Consider the following 21,297-nt stretch of genomic DNA (forward strand, 5'->3'; position numbering starts at 1 on the left):
CAGGTTAAGTACTCCAATGGGGTGGAGTGGGGGTTCACTCTCTTCTGGAAGCAATTCATACAGCAAACCAGAGACACACACACACACACACACACACACACACACACACACACACACACACACCCTTATACTTCATAAAAGGCAATCAAATGTTCCGTTAGGAAATGCAGCTGAAAAAAGTATAGACATTCATGACACTAGCCTGTCAATCTTTCTGCAGGGTTTAAAACGTGTTGTCAGATACCAAAAGCAGAAATTTAATATTCTTAATGTTTACTTTTAAAAGTCAGTTAAATGCAGAGCTCCATGAAATAAACTGTAGCAGAAGCCAAGGGACACGGTTGGGTTGGGTAGGGGGTGGGATTCTTGCATACTCTGCACAGTGCTCAAGGGCTGTCTCAAGTAAAGTGGCTTTGATGTCCCCATCCCATGTGGCTTGAGCTACATCTATTTAAAGGACAAGCAATTCCATATGGGTGGCTGCAGGGGAAAGAGCGTGGGGGCGCGTGTGCTTGCCGGGGAGCTGGTAGGGCAGCTATTGCATGTGCGCCCTGTGACAGGCTCGATGGGGAATGCACCTACCACACCAGGCACCAAGGCTAGCCCTACACACACTCCAAAGAACCCCTAGACAAGGTGAATCCTGAAGCACTGATTCTGGGCTGACACAGCTGCAGGGCTTGGGGTTCTTTGCTACTAATTAGGAAATGACAGTGCTTAATCAATGCTTCAGAGTTTTATCCCCAGGTTTCCATTAGATTTTAATTATGTTTATTTTTCCTTTCATGAATAAAACACTTCCAGACATTTTCAAAGATACCGAGGACTTGAAAACATCAAGAGGGGCAAGAGTGGGCTCCTTGGAACTATCTTGGAATTCATTGTTGTAAATATCTTAATGGAAAACAGATAAAGTCTAGAAACTTCAGGAAGTTAAAAAAGCTGGTCCTGATATGTGGTGTCTTTCATATGCAAAATAGCCCTAGGTATATATATGGAAGCAAGGCACCTAGCAGCCTACAGCCCTCCCTTACTGTCTGCCCAACCCCCACACAAGACAGACCCTATGGAAAGGCAAAAAAGGACTTGCCAAGGATGTGGTGTGGCCAATGCCTGAAAAGGTCAGGCAGGAAGGGAATCTCGAGTGTTGGTCAGGCCAAGCTATCTAAAATGAGGACGGAGAGGATCTGCGTGAGGGGCTGCGTGTCTTTCATGAAAACCCGCCAGCCACGCTGGCTCTTACCTTCACAAATTCTGTCCAATCGCTGTCGCTTGACTCTGTGCTTATCCACAAGGGCCATTCTTTATCGAACTTTGCAACTCTCTGATTCAAAAGGCAAAGCAGTCCGCTAAGAACTTAGGGGAACTCGCAGGAGTCTGCGTGCATTGCGCCACTATGAACCCTGAAACAAGGAGAAAAGAATCCTTAACTCTCTGGAGACCTCCAGGACACAAGGTCATTCATGACTTCCTGCCACTCTCTAAGAGGGGACCTGCTGCTCTGACAGGCGGGGCTGGCTCTCCTCCCGAAACACGGGAGGGGGCTGCTTCACGAGCCTACACAAACTCCTGCTTTCTACCTTGGGTCCGTCAGAAAGCAAGCGGGCAGAGAGGGCCTTTGCCACACGCGTTGCTGAAAACAGCAAATGGCAGTGCACGGGCTTCTCAGCTATGGACACCAAATTACAAAACAACCTCAGTTGTTATATCAACTCCAAGGCCAGAGACCAAGAGAAAGCTGGCTGGATCTGCCATCCATTTCTTTGAGCCACAGAAGCGCTACTCCACCACGGAAACAGCCTCACAGACAGCTCTGGAACACTGGGCTGCGGGCACTACAATGGCATGGGGTACCCGTGCACCACTGCGACTACCATCCCAGGCGCGCCCTTTGGCCTCCGCTAGGCAGTTTTCAAGAGTGCTTCCTTTCCATGATGGACTCGCAGGGGCCAGACACCAAAACCACAATGTAGTGCACAGCACAACAACACAACACAACACAAGCTCCCTGCTACACTGTGTAAAATTGAGCTTGCCCATGCCATCTTCTAGAACCTTCCTTTAACTCAGAGGGGGCTGCAGATGGCTGACTTTGCATTTACTCTCACATTCCTGGACTGGCTGAACCTTTCTGGGCATTCCCTGATGACTCGGGATCCAGGAGAGAAGGGCCTGAACTGCATTTGCCCTGATCCAAAGGTCCCTCTCTTTAAGTTCATAAATTTCAAGTCAGGCACTACAGAGTCTCTCCTTCAGAGGTTGGTCAGTCACTGTGAGAATAGAAGGGACCCATTTACTGTTCTCCCACTCTTCACTGCAAAACCAGCGTGCTTTAAATCGAACAACAAAATGTGGGGGGGGGGGGCGCGAGAACGCTATCAGGCGAATTATGCAGAGAAAGGAGGACAGGCTCAAGGGTTAAAAGTGAGCTCTCTGGTGCTATGCAGGCATCGATTATGCTGAATGCTAAGAGTTACTTCATCATGGTCCAGGGCTGGTCTGACTAGTGAAAAGGTAGGCAAGATCTTGGTAATTAATGGCTAATTTCCCAGCAATGTGGCTGGTAAGGCAGCCTAAAGATTTATAGCAATAATTACGTGAGTTTGAGGGAGAGGGGGAAATAGGAAAAAGCAGTTTCTAACTATATAAATAATGACCACAGTATCCAAGAGACATCCGACCCAAGCTGCCTGGAACGAGCCGGTCCCCACATGGACAGCTTATAGAACTCTTGGTGTCATTGTTGCTGGGCTCGTTCATAAAGGTAGCCATGTGTGGGCAAGCCCTGAACTCAGGAAAAAGAGAGATGGCACAGAAGGACCAGGACCTATGAACGCCAGCCACAAATGCATACAGGAAACGTGACCCAAGCCCACGCTCACATCGGAGAGCCTGGGCTCGTCCTTCTACTTTACTGAGGCTGAGGCTCTGATGTCCACACTACAGTGTGGCAGCTCCTGGGAAAAACACAAGCCTCATTCTCTACCTCACCCAAAGGCCGAGTTAATATTAGTGAAGCGATATGAAGATGAAAAAACGCCAGTGTTCTCATCGGCCACAAGATGGGCTGTGCACCCTCCTCCTCCAGTGAGGCATAATCATTCTTTTTGCTTTCCTTTGAATTTTAATTTGTATAATTAGATGGCTTCTTGAAAAATTGATAAGCTGAATCTTATTCGTGCAATCAGAGATCAGCCAACAGATTACACAAACGTCTGTATCTTCTACTGGGACTGGTTCCCGTGCCTGGCTTTTCTGGGGCTCTTCTGTGAGGTCCAGTGCAGACCAACTGAGTGGGGTGGGGGGTACCCACCCACTCCATCAGCAGAGAAGAGACTTGTGGGTAGCTAGTTAAAGTGTTGCCCAGACTGGGGGTGGTGACAACAGACAGCTACCACCCCCTCCCACAACACTGCCTTTAAAAAAAAAGTATGAAATAGACATTTTTCCTCTTTTCCCTTCTAAGAAGCAAGCTATTTATGAAGACTAACATAGCTACTGTGCAAACATTAGACACAAAACAGGCTCTATAATGGAGCTAGGCACAGTGGCCTCGTCATACCAGTAATGCCCACACTGCACCAGCTATACTGGCTCTGGGCTCCCAGGCATCCATCACAGATAGCCCTCTTGGGTTTGCTATGAAAACCAAGCTTGCCCTTTATTTTACGTCAGTCCTCATTCCCAAGTCATAATAATCTTCCAGCCAGAGGAATTTGTCACAGTCATCTACTGATATCATCGGTCAAGATGTTCAAGAATACCAAAGTACACATAAGGGATAAAAAGAAGCGGAAATGCTCTGGGTCTATTATTTCTTTGCTGAAATCACAACTTGAATCACAGCAGGAGGAAAGCCGGAGGCGGACTGGGGTTCTAGAACTCCGCTACAGAGCGGCCTGGCGAGGGCAGTCCTGGAGACTTGGGCTCCTTGCCTGGGCAGCAGAAAGGGCATTCCTTGTATGCCACCAAGTCTAAGACAGACAGGGGAAATCTAAGGACTTACCTCACCAGCCCTGGGCTTGCTCTTGACAGTTTTTACAAAGTTCCAATAGTACATCTGGCCTAAGTCAGAGAGCAAATGCCAGTAAAGCTCAAAGTCAAGCTAGGCAGTGGTGGCGCACACCTTTAATCCCAGCACTCAGAAGGCAGAGGCAGATAGACCTCTGTGAGTTCAAGGCCAGCCCGGTCTGCAGAGTTAGTTTCTGGACAGCTAATGTTGTTGTACAAAGAAACCCTGTCGCACGCGCAGTGTGTGTGTATGTTTCATGGAGGAGGCGGCAGCATGAAGCAATACCTCACAGGAGGGAACCAAAGGAACACCAGGCCAAATCCCAACCCAGAGATAAAAGTAACCTCAAAGTTCTATTTGGTCAAAGTGAAATTTAACTTATAGTAGTCTTCCCAAACTAAGGTGTTTCCCTCAGCTTCAGTTACCCTAAAAATTTACTAAACTCAAAATCACTACATTTCAAATTATACATGATACTACTGAGCAGCAAGATAAATCCTATGCCAACCTGCAGCATCTGGCTAGGGCTGAAACCATCCTGTTGTCAAGTGTATCCATACTGTGTATGCCGTGTGCCATCTGACCATTAGTTACTCAGCAACTAGTTTTTTGTTGTTTTCTTAAGAGATTATTTATTGTGTGCACAGTGCTCTGTCTGCATGTCTTCCTGCAGGCCAGAAGAGGGCACCAAATCTCATTACAGATGGCTGTGAGCGACCATGTGGTTGCTGGGAATTGAACTCAGGATCTCTGAAGAGCTGCCAGTGCTCTTAACCTCTGAGCCATCATCTCTCCAGACCTCAGTAACTAGTTTTTGATATCCAGTTGATTACAGTGCTAAAATCCATGTGTTTCAGTAACAATTTTGCTTAATGGCCAAAGAGCAAGAATCACAAAGCTGGCAATTTGGTTATACCAAAGAAAAGACAAAAATGCCTTCTTCTGGCAGAAGGTGAATGTTGGTGCTTAGCACAGGTGCGTGTGTGTAAGAGGAAAAACACACTTTCTATAATAAGATCTGGTACTCTCTACTCATCAGGCATCTGATGGCTCAGAGATACACAGCCCTGGAAAAAGTGAGTGATAACCAAAGTAAGCCAAAGAGACGTTTAGATAAGAAAGCTTGCATGGGACACCGTTTCATGGCGGTGTCAAAGAGATTCAAGAAAGGGACAAAAAATGAAAGACCAACACAAAAATTTTAAAACTATCCACCCTGAAACTAAACATAAAAGAAAACCATCCAGGATTAACGGCAAAAGAAACCACTTGTTCTTCAAAGCCTCGGTTTGGTTAGGTAAGCATTTTTCACCAATTGCCACCAATGGTTACCTCTTGGCCAAACCAAGCCATCAGGCAGTTGTACCACAAGAATTCCAGGGACTCTGTGTTTTCATTCTACTTCATACTCTACAGAGACCGGATGGAGCAAGCTGGCTGCAGCGCAAGTGTGCATCTTCAACATTGTCTCTCGGAGCTTCTGGAGCCCACTTAACACCACAGACGGCGTCCCTCCTTTATGGGAATCTACTCACACAACAGTTTAAAGGATTAGTATCACTGCAGTTAAGTGGACACACCTCCTTGTTAATCACAAACCAGGTGCAGACTTAAAAGCTCAGTGCTGAGGAGATCTGACGCAGGTAGAATAAGGGTCCACACACCCAGAAAACAGCATCGGGGTGTATGTTCATGAACCTTCAACAGCTGGGACCCTCCTTTACCAGACCTTCTTGCACATAATCCAGGTGAGGCCCAACAAGGACCTTGGAAAGAAGGGAAAGAAGGACCCTGCTGTTAGGAGGCATGGGTGCAGGCTTAGGGCCTCTCAATGCCGAACAAGAGCATCTGCAATGCTCCTTGTTTTATCCAGAAAAAGGATAAGCTAACTCTGCCCCTTGTTTTATCCAGCAAAGCCATTCCATAGGCTTCATTCAGAAGCCAAGCACAACCAAAGACGGCTAACAAAAATTACTCAGTTTGCTAAGAAATTACAGATCAATTTCTAAAATGATTCCCATGGACAGAATGTTTACGTGCTTCCTAAATCCTTTCATGTTGGAAGTAGTTCCTCACTAGGTACCATTTTCTGAGCCTTCTGCGTGCCCCTAGCCTGGAGTGACTGCCAATGGTGAGAGAGGATTGTCACTCCCCAAGCACAGAATAGATTCATTCTGCAAATGTCCCCCCTTCCTTTCTCTTTCTGGTGTGGGTGAGGGGTGAGAAGAGAAAGCCTCCCGTTCCCAGGGCCGTCCATTGAGGCCCTGGAGGTAACTAACCTACGAGGGCCCTTCATGAGACACACAGTTCACACGGAGTCCCAGGGACAGGCCAGTACAGTAAGAACAGAGCAGTTTCCTTTTCTCCAGACAGCCCAATGTTGGGTGACCGGGTCCATCGCTAGTCATATAATCCCAACAGGTCAGAGACCCATCTCCACCCTGCAAAGCAAAAGTGCCTGCAATGCACACACAGGCAGCTGTGGTTCAGCCACCGCCTCTTGCCAATCTGAGCAGTTCCAGCATGTACAAGAGTTGGGGGTTTAGGAAGGTAACTAGTTACTTTTATTGCCTTTTACTTACCTGTTCTCTGGCTGACTGTGACAGTTACAAACCAGAAAAATAAAGACAAAAATCTCATACCATGTGGTCATATGGACTCCATAAGACTAATTCAGGTGTAAAAATGAAATACACTGTCAATAATTTAGTGGCCAGATTCTGCCACTGTCAGAGTTTCAGAGAATCTGGAGGGCACTCAGCGACACAAGGCTGGCCTCTATTAACTTTTATGTGACCCTAGGTTTGAGCTGCAGCAGAAGCTAGGAGAACAGAAGTTACATATAGTTTTTCACTGTGCCATGGAAAATCCACCAGGCCAAAGGCTTCCCCAGTCCAGGGAGAGGTGCTTTAACTTTAAAACCATGATTTCCCTAGGGAAGTAGCACGATCCCGCTTTGTGCTGGGGTTCTTGGTCCGTACACATACATTTCCCAGTGTTAAATGCAAGCAAGCCTCGAGACTTCTGAATATTTCTCTTGCTAAAAGTGATACCCGAGGCACAAGGATTTAGGCAGAGAGAATTTTTAATGTTCCTAATTGGTTGTTTTTATTTCGGTCATGTTGGGAATCTACTGTGGGTCTTCACATTCTACAGAAGCTCTCTAGAATTTTCACACATTTAATTTAAAAGCCCTTGTCCTCCAAATATGCCTTGAAAATAAATATTTTAGTTAATAATAGAGACAGGACAGAGAGGATAAAAAGCAAACAAGCGAATGTCCACTCAAATTAAGAGGCATAGAAACGATGGCTTGTGCTCCAGCGGCTTGGTCCGAGGAGTCTCTAGTGGGTCCCTCACCCGGGTGTGGGATACATGCTCCGTAGCTAAGGAGCTTGGCTAAGCAATGTAATGGGATCAGCAAGCTCACATTCTATGGGACAGAATAGCTCGTCTCGGGTGACATGTTTAAAGCAAGACACGGTGCAGAATGTTTTCATTTGAACAAGCAGAGGATGCAGAATGTCAGCAGAGGGGTCACCATACAGCTGCTGGAAGGAGATGGTGGGTCAGAACCCCAAAGATCACTGAGGGCAGAGTCCACAGCCCATGACAAAAATGCACACACAATGAATGTATCTCCCAGGTCCAGCGCTGCACACACACACACACACACACACACACACACACACACACACACACACAGGGTGGATGGCCAACAGCAGCCTGGACCCAGGAGGTGGATGACAGTGAGACCCAGCAGCCCACATATGTAGCTTTGAGAAAAGCATGGAGATTACAGGCTACACACATGAAGCTACTTACTAAATTACAACAAACTAGATAACAAAGTTATATATTAAAATATACTGTGAACACAAATCATTATAATCAAATAAACAAATACTTGGGCTTATTCTTAAATGTTGGACCATTTGTCTATGGAAATATTATTAGTTCTAATGTAACTTTGATTTGGCTCAACTGAATACTTACGAATTATATCTGTATTTAAATATATATGAAAGGCAATTTTATAAGGTTACAAATTACAACGGTAAAAATGTTAAAAAAAAAAAACTGCTCAACTTGGTAGTACATTGTCCCTTAAGGACCCCAGGGGCTTACTTCTTGATTTATGAAGGCCAAAATACATGTACTAATACTTGCATTTTACTGTCTACACCTGCTTATCACAAAAGCAATGGAAAAGAAGACATGTTCCCACCCCCACTCCTGCCCTTTGTGCTGGGAGCAAGAACAGCCTAGAGGAAGCATAGTGCCCAGCAATGTAGCTCTTCAGCCAGCAGAGGGCACTGCTCACCCTGCCTGGCCACCCCAGGCTGCAAAGACGGGGTAGCTTTGCCTGGGTCTCATGTAGACTCCACTAAGAACCGGGAGAAAAATACTGTTGGCTACCCTTGAACTCCATGTCTTGGGAAGCAAGAGAAACTGAAGGTACCTGGCCTCCGTCCTACCCATAAATGGATGCTGAAGGGTGGCAATGTGACTAGAAAAGAAGAGAATGCCAAGCCCTCCTAATCTGGAGCCAAGATTCCCCTTTCACAGCTCAGGCTGACAAAAGGTGGTCAATCGCAAGGAACAATGAATGAGGTTCCGGACCCGGCGTGTGGAGTTTTGACCAAGAGGGGCATGAGCTGCCCTCAGGGGTGATTTTTCATTATGCTTGCAATTCTCATGCAAAGATGTGTGACCCACAGTGACGGTTGAGGGGACCGTGACAGTGGCAGGATCTATATAAGACAGGATAGTGGAGGTGTGAGGCTGTGCAGTTCTGCTAAAGCCCAATAAGAGTTTTCAGACTGAAACTTGGGATTGGAGGAGGCCGTGCACAAGTGAGCAATTGTTCCTTCACCCTAAGGTCCCTTTCCTGTAAGACTTCAGAGTCGACCCCCAGCCCCACCCCCCAGTAGATGCTAAGTAGGGAAGGAACTTCCCATTTTAAAATGATATTTTATTAGTTTATTTTGGGGAGGAGCATATACCATTAGTATATGTGAAAGTCAAAGAACAACTTCTGGGAGTCGGGTTCCCTTGTTCCAACTATTTGGGTCCTGGGTTAAAAACTCCATATGTCAACTCTGGGGGCAAGTACCTTTAGATACGGGATGTTGGATGCCCTCTGTGTATGCGTTGCTTTTATTGGTTAATGAATAAAGCTGTTTTGGCCAGTGGGTTAGCAGAAATTAAGCCAGGTGGGAAATCCGAACAAAGATATAGAGAGAGTAGGCAGAGCCAGGGAGACGCCATGTAGCAGCCAGAACTTTACTGGTGGGCCACAGCCTTGTGGTGATACACGAATGAACAGAAATGAGTTAATTTAAGATGTAAGAGCTAGCTAGGAATATGACTGAGTCATTGGCCAAACAGTGTTGTAATTAATATAGCCTCTGTGTGATTATTTAGATCTGAGCAGCTGGGAAACGAACGAGCAGTCTCCGGTTACTTCACTGGCCTAGATTTCCCATTTTACATAGGGAGGTATGAGGCTAGCAGAGCTTCCACCTGCCAGCCTAACTCACCAGCTTTTCCGGTCGGGAGCCCCCAGTGATGAAGGAAAAGGGTTGTTTAACCTAGTGATGTTACAGGAGGGACAACATGTCTCAACCAACCCTGTATTCTCCATAGAACAACTACCTTCTCTGACCATTACCTCAAATATGGTTGCTGTGACAACGAGATGCCACTCAGACGACACAACTGAAATGCTTTAAAATGTGGGCAATGCCAAAGGGTCCCAAGGAGCCCCGATTTCACCCCCCGGCAACCTCCAAAGGAAGAACTCCCATCCCATCTCCTCTGCCACGGCTCTCACATCAAAAGAGTTGCTGGTGACAAGAACCAACTGAGCCAGGTGTGGTGGCACACACCTTTAATCCAGGCAATGAAGGCAAGGGTAGGTGGATCTCTAAATTCAAGGCCAACCTGGCCTACAAAGTGAGTTCCCGGACAACCAGGGCTGTGTGGAGAAACCCTGACACAGAGAAACAAAGGACCAAGTGGCATGATTCCAACCATCAAGGAACAGTCTTCAAGGTCCAGAGTAGCTGGGGTGACAGTTCTGTGACAGGAGGGTCTTCAGGAGGGCAACGGCGCTCAGTGAACCTATTAAAGGCTTTTTCTCTATTCTCTCCCTTACCCCAAAGGGACAAAAAGGGAAAACCTTCATCTTTGCTCCCCAGCGCAGTCTGCCCAGTAGCTAGTGTCACTCCATGAAAGATGCCTACAGTGACCTTCCCAAGTTTCATCCAGGGTAGGGTCCACAGCCGTGTGTGATTCCCAGAGTCCAATGGCTGCCTGAAATCCCAAGTCTCTGCTTCAGAGGACAGGAAGGAGCAAAGAAATGGCCAGTGTTAGAAGTGGGCTACAGGGCTGACATCCCAGGTGACCTGTAGGCAAGCATCTCAGAAGGTGGTACCCAGTGAGAGGATGGAAGGAAAGAGCACGCTTCTTCTCTCATCCCTACCACCAGGCTCTGGAGTCAGCCTGGGGACGGGATCCGGTGGGGAACTCTGAAGGAGGAACAATCAAAGTGGAAGTAGACGCACAGTGTTAGTTTGGGGCAGCAGGGCACTGTTCAGAGGCTGCATCGTGCCAGCAGAGGATCTGCTTCCTCTTAGGGGACCTTGCTGAGGCTCCAGGGACAAGAACTCATTCATTAATCCAGCTCTTGTTACACATTCTGCCAGACCAGAAGCCCATACACACAAAGACATAGGGAAAGACAAAACCTGTATCTTAGCTTGATGACCAAATCTTCCCCTGCCTGATGCAGACTCCAAATTTCCTGTAAGTTCCAAAGAAACAAAACAAACAAACCAACAGAAAGTAAGCGAGATCCTAGGTTGGGAAAATGGCTCAGAGGTTAAGAGCACTGAGCTGTTTTAGAGAACCAGGGTTCCCAGCGCTTGTATGGTGACTTAGCATTTGTGACTCCAATTCCATAGTACCCAATGCACTCTTCTGGGGCTTCCGCAGGCACCAGACATGCATGCATGCATGCATACATACACACAGCATACACATATACATCTACACGCATATGAAATAATAAGTCTTTTTTAAAAAAATATAGAGATTCAAATTACTGAACCACCATAAGAGATCTGTATCATGGGATGGCGAATTTGCACAACGAAGCCCTGCATTTCAAATAATTTTACAAACCAAACTCTTTTAAAGAAAACTGAGACTCCTGATCCCAAGCCTGGCACTCGCATGCATTTGCAGTCTCTGCTCATAAGAATCAGATCGGCAAACCGCTTCAGACATCAGATGAAAGACAACTGTGGCTTCAAGCATGGCCAGGCTCTTGTTGGCACTCTTGGAAGGTCACCGGCAATCAACCGTCGGCGAGGAACCATGGTCAGTAAATATCCAGACTGCAGTAGCATGGAGAACACCCGAGCCACAGGTACCCAGTTAAGCTGGGCAGATTCTGACCCCCAGAATGAAGATGACAGTGGTGTGTGGTTTAAATCTCCACATTCTGAGGTAATTTGTCACACCACCATAGATTAAGTAGCAGAACCCTTTATGCAGCCCATCAAATTTACTATGGTCACTGATGGGAGTTCAGCTCAACCAGAGAGACAAAGTCACGGATCCATTTGTAACGCCTGACACCAAGCTCCAAGCACCCACAGGCTGGAGAACACTGACCTACCAAAGGCTGTAAATCCCAGCTGCCTGTGCTGACACTGGGTCTGTGATACATCCAATCCATGAACTCCTGGGGTGAACTCCATCAGCGATACCCAGCGGCCCCAAGAGTGCAATGTCTGCTGCTATTTTCACTTACCACGGACACTTAGAATAAGTTCTGGGGCTACCCTCCACATGTACTAGGGCATGCTGGGGTCTTCCACACTGACTCATGCACACCCATAAATCTGGAGGACAGTAGAAAGATCTAGCAGAGCCTGGGCCCCACATTGAGAACACGTATCTCGCTGGGTAAACAGACCCTCCGACTCCCTTGAACTACAGCTATTAGCAAGTGTCGACTCCCAGAGTCAGAGCAGACACAGGGTAACATTCAAGGTAGCCTGCAAGCGTGCTGTCGTCAACGTGACCGTTCTTGGGATGGGAAACCATAGGTGTGAGGTTAGATGTGATGAAAGCCCTGCCTGAAACCCGGGATGAACAAAGAAGCAGGAAGGATACTTTGTGGTCATGTGCACAAGAGTTCCCTGTGCCAAGTAACAATCTTGGGCTTCACCATTGCAGGTGAGTTCTTTCCTGACTTTTTAAGAGGTGTGGCATTCCCGAATCCTTGTCCCTCTTACAAGTTACTAAATCCAACAGCTGGCTATCTTCAGATGGCCTGATTACCCAGGCTGCGCTTTCCCCTGACCCCACCTCTCCCAGGACAGCTCTGCAGATGCTTACTGGTGCAAAAGCCTGGAAGCAATTGACAGAGATCCAGCCCCAGGGAATAGCTACTTCCCATGGAGCCCCACCCTATGGCTTAGAACTACTCAGAGACCACACTCTCTAGAACCTGCTGGACTGGTTTGAAAGGGCTTGAGACAGAAAAGACAAAGAAGGCCAGGGGTACACAGACCTGACATGGGCAAGAGCTTTCTCTGAGGGATAGGACTGTGGGAAACGGGGGAGCTCCCAGTGGTTGGACTGCTTTATGCAGGCAAACATTATTTGCACATGTGCAGAGACAGTCTGAATGGTTCTGGGTGCTGGGTTACATAGGCACCGTGCTGACGACCCTCAACACCTGAGGCACTTACAGCACACAGAAGACCACCCAACAAACACAACGATGGTCTAGGGCATCACCTCGCTAGCTGAGTTCCCCTCCAAAATTTCAGGTGCCCGCAAAGCACAGGCACCCCGACCCCCTACCCCAGAGATCCTAAGACTAGGCTACTGACTTTAAGTTGGAGAGATTTACTTAATGAGTCTCGTGGCTCATTTTACAGGAAGGCTGAAAACCAACTCTGTCTGTCTTCTAAGTTTTGACACCTGGCTAGACAGGTGTGAGCCAAATCAACTCCTGTGGGCTCAGGAACTCTAAGTTCCTAAGGAACCACATGACCTAGCCACGAGGGCCCCAAATTCCGGGTCACACCCCCCACACGTTGAGTTCAGGGAGGTTTTTCTCCTGGCCCTTATTATATTCTGTGTTTGCCACTCTGTAGCTTACCCCATTGTGGGAAATACCAGTTAACCCTCTATTCAGCTTAGGGAGCAGCATGCTACGGGACACGGCCCAGACGAGACCCAGTGGGGTTAAGAAGCAAAGCAGCTAACTCAGAAGGCAAGGCAATCAGAGGGAACTCAGGAAAGGTTAAATGGGTTTTAAGAACAAAATGGATGAAAATGGCTTCAATACAATTTGATGAGGTCAGCGAGTATGGGGGCCTAATGACAGTTGTTAAGGAAAAACATCTGGCAGTGTCAAAAGGTTGGCAGGAAGTGAGTGGGGTTTACATGGCTCTGATTGGCTGGACTGATACTCCTGGAAAGAGACACACATGGCTTAACTTAGCCCTAGAGGGCCAACAAAACCCCTTTCAATTGTCCTCTGACCAGCTCCGCCTCTGGGGTCCCCTGTCTGGGACCCTGGCAGGCAACAGTCTTTGTTCACCCAAAGACAATCACTGGGACTACAAACGCTCCCAGGCTTTGGGGTGTGGCAACTGGAAGGTGTGCCCTCCCTGTTGGGCCCGGGATCTCCAGCTTCATTTTGTCCTAGTACACGGTTGGGTCACCCCACTAGCACATGTTTCAATAAATCCATCCCCACGAAAACCAAAACAAGAGGTTCCTTTGGAATAACAGGAAGTCCTGGTACACCGCATGGCTTAAAATAGGGCTCACTGCATCTGCTGACAAAGCCGCAGTCTCAGAGCCAGCTCACCTCTCAGTGTTCTTGCAGGAACCCAGGCTATCCCGCCCCCAGGGCTCAGGGGGCCTGGTCTTTGTTATAATCAACCCCTGGTCCTTTTTGTTTCCTGTTCACAAGCCCCAAAACAGCCTCAAGGGAAGTCAGGCCAGCCCCACAGCAGGGATCAGGCCTGGCACTTTCCATAAACCGTGATTCCCATTATGGGCCTTCTGTTATCAGTGACTGGCTGTTTTCTCTGGGGTCTTGCGGTTTTTACATAAGCCTGGCTGAGAAAGACATGGGTCTCAGCTGGGCAGTGGGGCTGCACACCTTTAATCTCAGCATTTGGGAGGCAGAGGCAGGTGGATCTCTGAGTTAAGAGGACAGCCTGGTCTATATAGTGAATTCCGGGGACAGTCAAGACTATAGACAGAAACCCTGTCTCAGGGAGAAATAGATTTAAATAAAAAGACAGGTCTTTGTGGACAAACTAGCATGCAGTGGGCAAAGCTGGGTACATCTGAAAGGCTATGCAGGAAGGAGAAGGGAATGGCCTCTACTCTACCCAAGGGTTCTCGCTTTAAGGGACGCAAGCACTAAGAAACACCCAATGAAATACAGAGATGCTTCCCCTGATGGTCTGAACACTTCACATACAATGACTGGTCCCTTGCAAGATGCTCCTGTGCAGTACTTTGTATGCGCTCCTGCCTGCGGCCCAACTGTCTAGTGCTCTCAAGGGGTCTTTCGTATTTTCTGGAGGAGGGGTGGGGAGGAACAGGATCTCAGGTAGGCTAGGCGGCCCCCAAATTTAGCCTGTTACCAAGCAAGACCTAACCTTGAACTGACCCTCCTGAGTCCTGTAATTGCAGGCATGCAATTTATGCAGTACTGGGTGCATGTAGGGCACCCTGCCAACTGAGCTACAACGCTAACCCTGCTGTCTTTTTTAAAGGACGGTGCTTCCTTCTCAACAATGTGACACCAAGACACAACATATCCAGAGGATGGAGGATAGATGGTGTATGGATAGATGGAAGGGAGGATGGATAGAAGGAGATGATAGAATGCATGTAAAAGGCCAGACGCTGTCAGAAACTGACAGACACTAATAGGTTCTTCTGCGGGCGTATGCAGGAGGACAACTGCAGAAAGCTACACAACGGGTAACATTTAATGTCAGGCAAGAGGAAAACTGTTTCCAGCAGTGTAGAGAGGGAGAGCACAGGCTGTAAGACGTTAAGTCACAGCATTCAGAGGAAACTCGGACCTAAGAAGTGCCAGGATTTATTCTGATTCGCATCTACCCCTCTGGACACATAGGAAGAAGCTGGGCCAGATGCCATTACATCCTTCTCTAGTGGGCAGTCCACAGAGTCAGCTTCACATTCACCCTTGACCTTGGGAGCAAACTCATGGGGAGTTGGAGCACCGGAGCAGTGGCTCACAGGCGCTTTTGCCAGTTTCTTTGCCTGACTGAGCTTGCTGAGGGGACAGGAAAGAGTTGGTGTGTATTTGAGAGCTTGTGCAGGATTTGGCTTTGCTGATGTGTTGGACACCAAGACAAGAAGAAGACAGACTCACCTTCAGGACTTTACTTCACAATTCGGTGGTGAGGTCAGGCAAGGCCCACTGCCCCGTCCTGGGATCACCTCACCCAGGGGAGCCAAGACTCCAGGCCTCTTCTTTGAAACTGAACCTGTAGGATGGGTGGATGGGAACCTGCCACCCGCGTCATTCTGAGTGAACCATAAAGACTGTGAACACATGTGGCTGTGCCGCGGATCCACGCAAGCATTCCCCAGTGTTAATTTAAGGCACAAGGCGCTATTTTTACCCTCTACAGAAACACTGCCAAGGAAATCCACACAGGAAAACAAAGGCTGCGCCTCTCGCGCTACTCCACTTCACACTTCCACCGAACAACCAACTCGTCACGACACGCTCCCCGGCTCCCCGGTCCTTTGTCTCAGGAAAGACTCTCACGAACAACTCACTCGGCACTGAAATCTAAGACAAGACAAGGTCGATGGGTGTTTTCAATGAAAACACCAATTCTCGCCCTGTTTGCCATGATAACTCCTCCACCCGATGCCGAGTGTGTCTAACAATCGTGGTCCTAGAGGAAATGCCTGTGTTGAGGCTTCAGTGGGGGACAGTCCAGAGCCTCCACTTTACCTCTGCCTACCGGAGACTTCCATGGAGAGATGCTAGATTACCAGGTGACCAGGAGGAGACAGCAAGAAATGGCCGAAGAGTGGCACATTAGTTTTATGGAGTCACAAAAACCAAACTAACCCACTTTCCCATGGGGGATAGGAAACCTGCTCAAGCAAAGGGGAGGGAAGAAGGGCATGAAGTGTGACATCTGTGCACGATTTATGCTGTTCTGGAATCTTCTAGCTGGCCCAGGAGGTATGCCTGAGGGCACCTCACAGCCAGCCCCTATTAGACCCTGGCCTTGCAGTGCTGGCCTCTTACTGGATTCCCGCAGAGGCAAACAACCCTGGTATGGATCATTTTATTTGTGCTCAAAACATCCTGGAGCTGACCCAACTAGCAGAGCTAGTGCACTGTTCTCAGAGAAGGTCTTGGCTGTGTCTGGGAATGTCTTGAGGAATCTCAACAGTTCACTATAGCAAACATCTTTTTTCTCTGCTGTTAAAGAAAAAAAGGGGGGGCTTCTTTGGTGGCTCGGGGTGGAACTGCCCCCTCTGCTGGAGCAGCTGGCAACAAGGGCAGGCTCAGGGCACTCCCTGGGAGCAGAGTGAGTGACTTTTTTCCCACCCCAGCTCATTCAGTAACCAGGCTACTCTCAACCCTAACAGCCTGAGGGCAACAGGTGTGGCAGTAGGAACATTCCAGAGCCCCTCAAATGTACTCATTAGTTCCTAGAAACTTAAGAGTAGGTCTTGCTATCCTTTCCACAATGGTAGAACTTGTTCAGTAGCCTAGGGGTGAGAGTGGAGATAGAAACTCCCAAACCTAGGAGATCTGGCTGTGTCTAGGCTCCAGCCTTACAGGACCTAGACTCCCAGGCATTTCACTTCATTTATTTTAAATATGAAGACAAAGGGCTTTACACCACTAGGGAGGCAAGAGCAAGGGAGCCTGCAACGGGACTCACAGGGAAGCGGTACAAAGGGGCTAGCTGAGGCCTGCATTCTGTACCCCGAGTTCTAAAGAACCTGAACTTGGGGGTAGAGGTTGCAGGCACTCAAGACTCATGGTGTGTATTTATTTAACCAAAGGAGGCCATCCTTGTCTTCTAATAATTTACAATGTGAAACAGCTATAGTGAGGCGGGTCAAGATCTGCAGGGAAGGAGGAGTTTGTTACATGGAGGAGGCCCTTGGTATGTTCAAATGCTTCCACAAACAAAACTGTGCATCTATGGGCTAGGGAGAGGGATCTGTTGGTGAAGCACCTCCCTTGCAAGCCAGGAGGACCAATACTTTGATTCTCAGAAGAGCCAGGTGTGGCTTGCATGCCCTTGCAATCCCAGGGTAACAATTTAATGTCCCCGTGGTCACATGTTACTAACCACATGCTGTTTTTTTTCCATCTCTTGGCCACTTCAACTTGTCCCTTTATTAACCTCAACTCCCCTATGCCCATAGAATGGGGAGGTAAGGATTCTGCCAAGGGCCAGAGGAAGCAAGACCTTTCTGGTTTGGTTGTTTACCTCGAAGATGGTTTGTTCTTTTCTTCTTTCTTGGTGGAGTTTTACACTATACCGGTTTAGTTTCCTAAGGTTCCCCACCCTGTTGGTTTTACTACTTGATGAGCAGGGACTATTACGGAGTGATGATCTCCAGTGCACCTGCAGCTAACCAACAATCCAGCAATGATTTTGCAGAGAACAACCGCCCCATGGGCTCCCTCCAGCATAACCTGGGGTCAGGCGGCTGCTTCAGACAAGACAGAATCCCTGGGGAGGTCTTCAACTAGAACCCAAGGGAAGCAGTGAGGCCCACCCAATAAAGGCCTGTTTACACTGTGATCATGCAGTGTGCTGCACTTCCTTGTGGCCGGTGTACATTTCTGGATATGTGATAGGGTTTTAAATATTGCAGAGAATCCCAGGAATCACCTGGCTGCTCAGTCCCTTCCTCTCAAAGCAGAGATACTTCTGGCCAAACAGAGCAGGCTCCTGGGAGAGGGTTTGTTCCTGTACACCTGGGTCTTGGAGGCAGAAGTGAGGACTCCAGACAAAGTAGAAACTCAGCCATCACAGTCCTTCATGCCACCTGAAGGGCCAAGGCGCTGGCGGAAGGAGATCAGAACTTGCCCCAACCCCTCACTTCAGATCCCGTTACCATGGTGGAGGCAAGCCCCAGTGGCCACTCCTCTACTGAGCCTCGCCGGCACATGCATCCCTAATACCATTTTCAGAGTAAGACTCTGTAGAAAGTGGAGCTTCTACACATCAGGACCAGCAGAAGTTCGGTGTTTCAAAAGGTGCATGGGGAATGCCAGGCAGGCAATACAAGGTATACATACTTTAATAGGAAAGGAAAATGCATGAAATCACACATGCAGGGATACCATGATGCGTGTGAAACCAGGAGGGATGGATAGCAGAGAGAGAGAGAGAGAGACTGGCAAGACAGGCAATGCTGGTGACCCCCCCGCCCCAGGCAGCATCTTTGCAATGAAAAGATTGAGTCTAGGTTGTGCAAGAGGGGCAATAGTTACACATTAGACATGACACTGTGCTCTGGCCACAAGATGCTGGGCATCATCTGAACCATTCATTTGGGAATCCTGAGATGTAATAAGAACTACTTCACCAAGATTTCTAAATGTGGCTCAACAAAGAGACCAGCGTAGCATTTGGCATCCCTCGGTTATTAATTCCTTGAGATGAACAGGATCCAGGACAGCGTGACTTAACCTCTTCCTATCAGCTCCCACAGACTTCCTTGGTGTCTGTATAAAGAACTGGCCAATGACAAGGCCACCAAGTTCCTGAAGCTCAAGCTGACCGCGGGGCTTTAATGCAGAGACAGCCCCTCTCAGTGGCACCAACACATCCCTGAGAATATCTGTTACAGGGCAACTTGGCATCAGCTGGCCAATTACTGAGTTTTTTTCTCATAGGAAAACTGTCTCCTCTAAAACCCACACCACTGCCCCGGCTAATCATGAGACCTCGGACAAAATACAGAACACCCAGAGACTAAATGGCTATACTTAAAACCCAGACCGCCCAAACTCCAGACTTCAGGGAACAGACACATGTTCACAGAAGCAGCGGGCCACTGGGAAATGCTACCTGTGGGAAACTGGGTGAAGAGAAGTAAATTACTTACTGAGCCATCTCCAGCTCTTTTATAATCCTCAAACCATTCAAATGTTGCCATCTAGCTCTGATTTTGACAGCTGTCACAGTCTTGTTAGCCAACTTAGTTGAAAGAAGGCCCTGACTTTGTTCCTACGCTGGATTCAACATGAAGCTCGACGATGAAGGCATCTTCCTTGCCCTCAAGGGCCAGCCCCTAAGTCCTAGCTACCTGTAGGAGTCCACTGTGCATCCTATGAAAACATCTCCATTTTACAGAAGGCTATCACTTCAGAAGGCCATCCTAGGGTGGCACCCAGCACCCCAAACAGCCGGAAGGTCCCTCACCTCGGCTGGCATATACAATGAGAAGCAGCCCCAGGGAGAGGAAGATGGCGACACTGCAGGTGAATTTTGTTGCCAGGCCATAAGCCCTGCTGACCCCAACTCCAGGGGATTCTGGGAAGGGTTAAGGTAGATCCAGAGTTCTGCTCCAATGACCTTCCCCGACTGTGGAGGCCGTGGCTCCTCTGACCAGATGGACTGTTTCTAGTTCCACTCATCCCGAAGTCTTACATCAAGGGGGATTGCTATTCACTCAAACCTAAGGAAAACATCAATTGACACAGAGGCCCATCCTCTGGCTCTCAAAATAGCAACGTGCCAAAACCTAGAAGGCAGGTGGGCAGGGTGGTGGAAGCCTGTAATCCCAGCTCCTTGGGAGGCTGTCGTAGGAGAATAGCAAGTTCAAGGCCTTCTCAAACACAGGGACAGCTCAAGTATGAGGTAACTCAGTGGTGCTTGTCTAGCATGTGAGTTGAGAGCCTGGGCCAAAAGCCGGTGTTAGATCAGTGGACAATGAAATTGAGAATGTTCTTCCCCGAATGACAGTCTGCGGGCTGCAATGGAACAAGAAACATAGCAAGCAGCATTTTTGAGAGAGTTTCAGCTGGGACAGACCCCGTGGGCTCTCAAATCCTGCCCAGCACACTATGACCTCATGCAGCCTTTAATCCTCTGTCTCTTGGGTCTACAGCTGGGAGATGATGAATTTAGAGGAAAGTACCAACATGCAGGAAGAGCCTGGAGCAGAGCAGGTGCCCTCCCTGAACACCATCCTTCCGGGATGGCCTGAAGGCTGCTGCTCACTCCCACCTGATGTCCCCCTGACTCCAAGTCTTGCCAAGGGAGCACCCATCCTGCCTCAGGACAGTCCACGGTGGCCAACGGTCCCTTCTGCTGATTTAATTATCACTGAAAACCAACTTTGGCAGCAATATTCTAAACTCCGAGTCAGGGAGGTCTAGCCCTCAAAGCATCTAGGAAAACCAAAAGCCACTGTTCCAAGTTTTCCCACTTGACTCCAGAGTGAGACTCCTAAGGCTGGGCATTCCAGTCACTTTGGTTACTGCCCAGTTCATGGGGATCACCCTTCAGGAGCTACTCCTCCCTGCAAGACAGGAGGCTGAAGAGAAACCAAAGATGTGAAATTTATTTCCTTTTCCCCACAGCGCCCCCCAGAGGAACTGACCCACGCTGACAGAAAAGGCTACCAAATATCACCTTTAGTTATTAACAATGTGTGAAGGTTGTTTAATTGAAACAAACATGTCAATAACTCAAGAGGTTAATAATGAGAATAACGAGACACACACATGCCAGTTTCTCATTTCTTTTCCTACCAAGTCCCAAACTGCCTTTTTAAAAAAAGAAGTATTTTAAAGTAATCTTTAGGTAGGCCAGGCTGGCCGTGAGCTCACAGAGCCTGTCTCTGCCTCCTGAGAAATGGGATTAAAGAAGATGTGTGCCACCACCACCACCAGGCTAGCCTCAAAGTTGAGTTTCCCCCCACTGTCTGCCTGAGATTTCTTCCCTCATCTCACTTTGTGCAGAGGCTATTCCCTCCACACTCAAATGCTCAGGGTCCCAGGAGAGGTCTCTAAACGGGACGTAGGTAGTTTGTAGACTCGCAGGAGACCCTGGTGGGAGGGACTAGCAGGGCTGGCAGTACAGGCACGGCACTAGAGGTCCAGGGATTTGGAACTCTTCTGGAGAAACCAGGAAGCAGACACCACACAGGCTGTGTGAACTGCTGTCTGAGGAAGGGGCAGTCCGCAAGCAAAAAAGTCAGCC

General features: G+C 48.3%; 1 protein-coding gene across 4 annotated transcripts in view; it reads right to left on the bottom strand.

The window, feature by feature from the left end:
* Positions 1-21,297, bottom strand: part of Ctbp2 (C-terminal binding protein 2) — a 130,563-nt gene that overhangs the window by 34,278 nt on the left and 74,988 nt on the right. For 3 of the 4 annotated variants that reach the window (XM_013347872.2, XM_005351404.3, XM_026781720.1), the window contains one exon: positions 1,244-1,403. The exons of the other annotated variant lie outside the window; for it this stretch is intronic. In XM_013347872.2, the coding sequence (XP_013203326.1) occupies positions 1,244-1,301 (58 nt within the window). In that variant the 5' untranslated portion in view covers positions 1,302-1,403. The remainder of the gene's footprint in view (positions 1-1,243; positions 1,404-21,297) is intronic. 4 annotated transcript variants of the gene reach the window in all.

This window comes from Microtus ochrogaster, chromosome 8 (assembly GCF_000317375.1).
Source record: "Microtus ochrogaster isolate Prairie Vole_2 chromosome 8, MicOch1.0, whole genome shotgun sequence".
NCBI classification, from domain to species: domain Eukaryota; kingdom Metazoa; phylum Chordata; class Mammalia; order Rodentia; family Cricetidae; genus Microtus; species Microtus ochrogaster.